The 8,546-nt window shown below is 37.7% G+C and overlaps 1 protein-coding gene across 1 annotated transcript; it reads left to right on the plus strand.

The window, feature by feature from the left end:
• The first annotated feature begins 6,822 nt into the window (after positions 1 to 6,822).
• LOC132054265 (uncharacterized) lies at positions 6,823 to 8,036 on the plus strand. The gene is made up of 4 exons (XM_059446308.1): positions 6,823 to 7,167; positions 7,210 to 7,454; positions 7,690 to 7,777; positions 8,031 to 8,036. The coding sequence occupies exons 1-4, from the start codon at positions 6,823 to 6,825 to the stop codon at positions 8,034 to 8,036; spliced, it is 684 nt and encodes a 227-aa protein (XP_059302291.1).
• The last annotated feature ends 510 nt before the right edge of the window (positions 8,037 to 8,546 follow it).

Genomic DNA, 8,546 nt, shown 5'->3' on the forward strand with positions numbered 1-8,546 from the left:
CCATTTAATATCTTCATTACAACACCATTACCTTCAATTTCATGACAAGAGAATAAGTCTTACCTCATTTTAATTTGGACCGATTGTTGCACAATTCACACCATCTCTTCCTCTTCAATTCAAATCCTTATGTTGCCGCCTTCTTTGAATGATTTGAACACCTTAGAAATTAATCTTTCTTTCTTCATACCTTGGATCTTGTCCGTGAGTTGCCATGGCATCCATGGCTGTTAGAATTTTTTTTTTTTGTTTGCTAAGCTTGGCCGTGAGCTTCTCTCTCTTCTTGGTGAAGAGGGAGAGCTCCTCTCTCCTAATTCAACTTGAATGAATTATGGACTTAAGATTAGTCATCAAATGACTTATATGTGCTGGCCAAATTGGTGACATATGTCCATTGTTGACATGTGTCCCATAAATTTTCAAGGGCCAATCGGATTTTGCCACCTTTTTGTGGGGCCCACTTAGTGCTCTAATCACTTGATTAATATTAATTAATCACTAATCCCCACTTAATAATCTAATCATGGTAAATTAATCCCAAATTTCCATTAATATTTCTATACCAAATAAAATTCGCAAGCTAGTCGTGCACTTATTAAAATCGGGGATTAAAAGTCCTTGTCTCATATCCAAAAATAATTTTGTCCTTGGACTTATGTCGTTTAGTTTACAAGTAATCCGTCGTATAAAAATACGAGATATAACACAATGTCACCATTCAATTCAAAGATTGCTTTTTTAACCTACTCAAGAGAAGGAATTAAGCAAAGAGAAGAATTTTCTTCTTCAGAAATCATATCATGAATATGTTGTAGCAAAGAGAATTCAGCTCCCTCACTTTCTTGGGTAAATTTTTTCTAGTAGAAACTGATTGCTTCATTAGCAATCAAATCCTCCTCATCAAGCCAATCTCCATGTTCATTTTTTAATCTTTTTAAGCTGCAACCTCCTTCTTCTCCCATTTATAAGATTATGAAAGAATCTAGTATTCCTTTCCCCTTCCTCAAACCAGGTAATACCAACTTTTTGCCTCCAAAATTCTTTTTCAAAATGTAAATATCTCTTGTATTCAGCCTGAGCTTTATAAAGTGCCATTCTATTCAACTCAGTTGGAGTTTCTTCAAACAATTGTTTTTTTTATCTTCACTATATCCTCTCTAATGATAAACTATTTATAGATATCCCTAAAAGTATCCTTGCACCACTGCTTTAATGCCAATTTCATATTTTTCATTTTCTGCTTGAAATGAAGGAAAGGATTTCCAGTGGCATTAGATATCCAGTTTTGTAAAACCACATCCTTGAAAGTTTCATGTTCTATCTAGAATTTCAAGAATCTGAATTGTTTGGAAAAGTGTTGAACTTGCTCACCACAAGTAATTAGAAGTGGAGCATGGTCTGATCCAGTTCTAGCAAGCTGTTCCACTTCTAGATTGCCAAACCAATTCTGTAAATCCTGATTTACCAGAATTCTATCTAGCCTTTCAAATATACAATCTTGTTCGGCCCTTCCATTCCACTAGGTAAAAGGGATCTCTTTAAAGCTAACTTCAAACAATTCATAGGATTCAATGCAACAAGCAAAATCTTCAAAGTCTGGTGGAGTGATAGACAATCCTCCAATCTTTTCCTCCTCATTCAAAACCACATTAAAATCCCCTCCAATCATCCAAGGGTATCTCATATTGTTTTCCAAGTGATATATGTTATCCCATAATTCTAGTCTCTCTAATGCATCACACTTAGTATAAACTAAGGTTACTATCATGAATTTGTACACCTCCGGTAAGTGCAGCTTGAGAGTTACTTGTTGTGTAGAATCCATTAGCACCTCCACATCCACATCATCATTTATAAAGTACCAAATTTTACCATTATAATTTGTAGCAGCTAGTGGCATGTTCAGTCTCCTCCTGTACTGGTGGATATGCCTAGCATTTTGAAATTGTTCTAGTAGAGCAATGAATATAAACTTGTATGTTTGTGTAGCATTTGTAACCTATGAAAGGATTTTTGTGTCTTCACTGATCTAATATTCCAAATAAAGGTCTTGATCATCATTTAACAATCTTCTTACCAATACCCTCCTTGTATTCACCCTGATGGACTTATTTACTTCACTTGTCCCTTGTTATTCCCTTTCCTCATAACTTTGCTGGTGGATTTTGGGGAAATATATGCTTGTCTTGCAACCTTCTCAAATGACTGATTGATGCTTTCTTCATCTCCTTCTGTTTTTGAAATGTTTTGTGAGTCCCTTGTCTGTAAGTTTCTCTCCTTCGCATGCAATGAGAAACTATCTCATGTATCACCTTATTAGGAGAATCATTCCTTATAGATGTTACTTGAGTCTCATCCTAAAGTATATCCCCAACAGTAGGAATACTCTCCACAATAGCTAAAATCTCATTATCCTTATCTAATCCAACAAGCTTAAATAGAGATAATTTATGCAACATATCAGCATTTTAAACACTCACAAGTTGCATCTCTTCTAAATTTCCTTCCTGAAACTGGATCCATTCTTTGTCACTAATATTCCCTTGGTCCTGCTCTTCCTTTGAAATATCTTCTTGTATTACCACATTCTGAGAAGAACACTCTAAACTTGTCTTTACAATAGAATTCACAATCTTTGCATCTTCTACAGCTATTTGACTTGACTTCTGCTGAGAAAATGCTGCATTTGGCATTACATCAACATTCACAAGCAGATAAGGTGGGAAAAATGCTCTCTCTAAATAAACCCTAACCCTAGCAAAACCCTAATATTTTTCATCCTTTTTCCGACCACCACGGCCACTGGGCAGCCTCCACCGGAGGTTGTCCAGCCATCAGCAACACCACCTAATACTATACAACAACCCATGTAGCTTTTACAACCACAAACCTATGTATCAACTTTAAAACCTATACAACCAGTTCAAAACTATCCACCATTATCACAAAAGAAAATCACGTACTTGCATGGAGAACCAAGATTCTTGTGGGATGAAGAAGAAATAGAACAGATGATAAAACAAGAAAATCTCCAATATGCCATTGTTGGAAAGTTTTCATATGGTTGGCCTGATATTAAAGAGCTTCGTAAACTTATACCAAAGCAGTGTGAATTGAAGGGAGAGTGTCCTATAGGTCTGTTACGCAATAGGTATGTGTTGCTTCGTCCAACCCTAGTTGAAGACTATGTGAACCTACTATCGAAGCCTGTTTTTTATATTAATCATCAAAATTGGTGGTATCCGATGAGAACCCTCAAGTGGGATCCTTGGTTTGATCCTGATGTTGAAACAAGCATTGCTATTACATGGATATCCTTCCATTATTTGCCTCCGAACTTTTTTGTCAAAGAAGTTGTTTTTATGTTAGCTTTAGCAGTAGGGAAGCCATTGCAAGTGGATATGGCAACAAAGAATCAAACCAGGCCTAGTTGGGCAAGAGTTAAAATAGAAGTGGACTTATTGAAAGATTTACCTCAAAGGGTAAATATTGGAATGAGAAAGAAGATCACTTGTGAGATTATTGATAAGTGGATTGAGATTAATTATGATCACCTGCCAAAGTATTGTAAAACATGTAAGCTACAGGGACATAATGAAGTTGAGTGTTTCAAGCTTCATCCTGAATTGTATCCAGTAGATGAGGAAGAAGAGGTGAAGGAAGATAGTAACAAGAAAGGAAGTACAAACAAGAAGCAAGATACTGATAATATTGATGGTTCTATGGAGAAGAATGATCTCAAACTGGGACAACATACTAGAGAGAGTTCAAAGAAGGTAGAGGAGAAGAACAACACCAAAGAAGACAGAAATCAGAAGGAACAGCTCCCAAGAAGAAAAAGATATAAAGGGGGTATAACAAACCAGTGAGGATGGAAAGCAGTAGCAGATAATAGAGATAATGGAGTGAAGGCCAACAATGATGGGAATATTACAGGTGTTGCTACTAATAATATGTTTGGTGCTTTGGCTGCTAATGATGGTGAGGAACATGATGATCTTAACACTGATCATGAAAATGTAGTAAAAGAACAAAGTTCAAGCAAGGAGATTGTTAAGACAACAGCAACAAAAGGGAAAGAGACAGTAAAGCCATAGGTAGAGGCATCGTTTGGGAAGCAAAGTCAAAAAAGTAAAAAAGGAAGTGGACATAGCTTGGGCAAGGTGTTTCCTGATATTCAAGTGACAGGCCAAGAGATACTACATGATGGTGAAGGAGTAAAGGCTTCTGATACTCAAGAGTTTGGTCCAGAAATACAAGTGAATGGGTCAGAATTACTGAAATGGCAGGATCCTTTGGGTGGAAAAAACTAGTAATGCAGTGGAAAGCTGTACAGAACATTCTAGTTCTGTGTCCACAAATATGATTCCTGATAAGCCTTTGGTTGTGGAGCAAGCATCTTCTAATCAGCTTGAAGTAGAGAGTAAAGGAGAGGATGTTGATAAAGGAGAAGATCCTAATACTTTAGATCCAGGAAATTCTTCAATCCAAGTGATGCATATTGAAAAGTTAAAATCTGATGAGGTAGGAAATGATGAGCAAAGAGACATAATGGAGGATGAGTCATTGGATCCTAATATAGAGCAGATTTCAAGAGATGGAGATTTATCTCCTAAGAAGATTAGTAGCTTAAAAAGTGGCAAGAGGACAAAGAAAAATGGTGCGCCATTTCAAGTTACGACAAGGAGTAATAGAAACAAGCCTCTTAGTTCTCAATGATAGACAAACTATTATTTTGGAATATTAGATCAGTAAACACTCAGAATTCTTTTCAGAGGTTGACTGATTTACATAGGAGGCATCATTATGCAGTTATAGCAATTATGGAACCTTTCCAACAGCCTAAGGTGATTAAAGAATACCGGAGAAGGTTAGGTATACAAAATGCAATAGTTAATGTGTCAAAGAAGATCTGGTTATTCTGGACTAAGGAATGGCAAGCACAAGTTATAGTTGATTCAGTGCAGCATGCTACTCTCAAGCTATCTCATATAAATCTGCAGTATGAAGCATATGCTACTGTTGTCTATGCTAAATGCAGTGGTACAGAGAGACAGGAATTATGGGACTCAATTGGACAGGTGGCCCTTAATGTTCATGTACCCTGGATAGTTGGGGGTGACTTTAATGTTATTCGCAAACCTGAGGAGAAGTTGGGAGGCCTTCCAGTTCATCACTCAGAAACTGCTGAATTTGCTCATTTTGTTAATAATTGTGGTTTGTTGGAGCTGAAATTCTATGGGAGTAGATACACTTGGTGGAATGGTAGAATAAAGGAGTATTGCATATTCAAGAGACTTGATAGAATTCTGGGCAATCAAGAGTTCATGGATTTATTCCCATCAACTGAAGTTGTTCATCAGATTAGACATGGTTCTGATCATACTCCTCTCCATATAGTTTGTGATTCTCAGACTGAAGTGGTAGTTAAGCCTTTTAAATTCCTGAATTTTTGGACTTCTCACCCAAAGTTCATGGAAGTGGTGGAAAACAACTGGTGTTTGGATTTTGCAGCTAATCCTTTCATTGTGTTGCATGCTAAAATGAAAAAGGTGAAGCAGGCCTTGGCAGTATGGAGTAGGGAAACATATGGCAATATTTTCCAACAGATTTCCACTATGGAGGATGTGATCAAAGTGAAGGAGCTGCAGTTTGAATTGAATCCCTCAAGTCTGAATAGAGAAGCTTTGCACAAAGCTCAGGCTGATCTTAATAGATATTTATGCTTGGAGGAGGAATACTGGAAACAAAAGTCTGGCATGAGGTGGTTCAAGGATGGAGACAGAAATACCAAGTTTTTCATAATTATGTTAAAGGAAGAAGGAGGAAGTTGGCAGTTCATACTATACAAAATAGGCAAGGGGACTGGTTAAACACAAATGCTGATATTGGACAGGAAGTTGTTTCTTTCTATCAACACCAGTTCAGACAAGAAGCAACATCAGGTGATTATGAGATGCTTAAGAAGATTCCTAAGGTGATTACTAATGCACAGAATGAGGACTTGACTGCTTTACCTAGTGATGAAGAAGTCAAGAATGCAGTGTTTGGATTAAATGGAGATAGTACTGGTGGTCCAGATGGTTTTTCAGGCCATTTCTTTCAAACATGCTGGAGTATCATAGGTGGAGATGTAATTAATATGGTAAGGGCCTTCTTCTGTGGTCAAGAACTGCCAAGATGCATCACTCACACAAATCTTGTGCTGATTCCAAAAAAGGAGAATATAAACACCTTTGCTGATCTGAGACCTATCAGTCTAAGCAGTTTTGCTAATAAAATCATCTCTAGAGTTTTGCATGAAAGAATTGTTCCATTGTTGCCTGCTATAACATCAACCACTCAGACTGGTTTTATTAAAGGTAGGAGCATTGTGGAGAATGTACTATTGGCCCAAGAGATCATCAGGGATATTAATAAGAGAAACAAACTACACAATGTGGTGGTAAAGCTTGACATGGCAAAAGCTTATGATAGAGTTTCATGGATATACTTAACTAAAGTGCTTAGACAGTTTGGTTTCTCTGAAATTATCATAGATATGGTTTGGAGATTGGTATCAAACAACTGGTACTCAGTATTGATTAATGGGCAATCTATTGGCTTTTTTAAGTCATCAAGGGGTTTGAAGCAAGGTGATCCACTCTCTCCAACACTGTTCATAATAGCTGCTGAGGTTTTGGCCAGAAATTTGAATGACTTGCATGATGATCCAGCATTCAAGGGATATGGTATGCCAAAGTGGAGTCCTCCATCAATCATCTATCATATGCGAGACGACACAATCTTATTTTGCTCGGCGGATCTGTTTCTTTGAGAAAGATGATGAAGGTGCTGAGAAACTATGAGAAAGTGTCAGGTCAGCTGGTAAATAATGAGAAGAGTTCTTTCTACTTGAATGAAAAGGTCCCAGCAACGTTTATTGGTAGAGTAAAAAGGAAAACTGGGATGAGTAAAGGAACTTTTCCATTTACATACTTGGGATGTCCAGTCTTCTATGGAAAAAGAAAGATAGTGTACTATGAAGGTTTAATCAAAAAGGTGATGAATAGAGTAATGCCTTGGCAAAATAGGCTACTATCATTTGGTGGAAGGTATATTTTGATTGCGCATGTTCTGCAGACTATGCCAGTTTATCTGTTATCTGCTACGAATCCATTAAAAGGGGTGATTGAGCAGCTGTACAAGATTTTTGCCAAATTCTTTTAGAGTAATACTACAGGAATTAAAGGAAAACACTGGGTTGCATGGGAGAAGATGTGTTTACCAAAGGAGGAGGGAGGTCTTGCATTCAGATCTCTACATGATATCTCAAAAGCTCTTTTCCCAAAACTCTGGTGGAACTTTAGAACATCAGTGTCATTATGGGGTGCTTTCATGGCTAACAAATACTGCAAAAAACTTCATCTGTTATTGCACAAGCCAGGGATGCATCTCATGCATGGAAGAAAATGGTAATTGTAAGGGAAGATATTGAGCACAATATATGGTGGCAGATCAAGGCAGGTACATCTACATTCTGGTTTGATAACTGGACAAGACAAGGGGCATTGTTTTTTGTGGATAATGATCACAACTTAGAAGATGAGACTGAAGTTAAGGAGCATATTCTGAATGGAGAATGGGATCGCAGTAAATTAACCCCGCTTTGTCAAGTGAAACAGTGCAATACATTGTGAAAAATATCAGTCCTGCTTTAGTGGAGGCTGATAATGATAAGGCCTGGTGGATGGGGGAAAACAGTGGTCAATTCTTTGTTAAGAGTGCATGGGAAGAGGTAAGGCAAAAACAAGAAACTAAATCAGTGTATAAATTCATATGGTTGAAGGGCATGCCAATAAAAATCAGCTTCTTCTTGTAGAGACTATGGAAAGGGAGAATTGCCACTGATGATAAACTAAAGAGGATGCATATCAGTCTTGCATCAAGATGCTGGTGTTGTGAGGATCATAAGCAAGAGACCATGTCTCATTTATTTCTAACATCTCCAATAGCTTTTAATCTCTAGAAACAGTTTGCTTCCTGTGCAGGTCTAAACATAGAAGGGCTGCACCTGCAGCAAGTCATAGCACTTTGGTGGACAGGTCCTGCATCACACAAGTTGCATACCATCTTTCAAGCCATTCCTGCTATCCTAGTATAGGAAATATGGAAAAGGAGAAATTCTATCAAGCATGGCAGGAATACTACATATAGCAGAATGGTGTATCAAGTTCAGCAGGCCATATATCAACTGGTTCAAGTGAAATATCCATGGATGAGGAGGCTTCCACCAGATTGGCCTTCTATAGTGGAGATGCTCACACAATATAAGCCAAGGCTTCATGTTCATAAGGTGGTATGGGAATTGCCACAAAGATGGCTTCAAATGCAATCGATGGAGCCTCTCGGGGAATCCAGGACTTAGTGCATATGCATTTTGCATAAAAGATGAAAAGGGATCTTGTGTACCCTCGGCCAAGAAACTAGGCACACCATTAACATGGAAGTCGAGACAAAGCAGAAGAATAGATGAGGCTATTCATTATCACATTTAACAATTTGCA

This window comes from Lycium ferocissimum, chromosome 4 (genome assembly GCF_029784015.1).
Source record: "Lycium ferocissimum isolate CSIRO_LF1 chromosome 4, AGI_CSIRO_Lferr_CH_V1, whole genome shotgun sequence".
Classification (NCBI taxonomy): domain Eukaryota; kingdom Viridiplantae; phylum Streptophyta; class Magnoliopsida; order Solanales; family Solanaceae; genus Lycium; species Lycium ferocissimum.

Bases quoted from the DNA above. Each gene is read 5' to 3' on its own strand.
- LOC132054265 (XM_059446308.1), top strand. From the start codon at position 6,823: ATGATGAAGGTGCTGAGAAACTATGAGAAAGTGTCAGGTCAGCTGGTA. The intron at 7,168-7,209 runs GTGATTGAGCAG...AAATTCTTTTAG, and splicing joins CTACGAATCCATTAAAAGGG to AGTAATACTACAGGAATTAA. The intron at 7,455-7,689 runs GTAATTGTAAGG...GAAAAATATCAG, and splicing joins CTCATGCATGGAAGAAAATG to TCCTGCTTTAGTGGAGGCTG.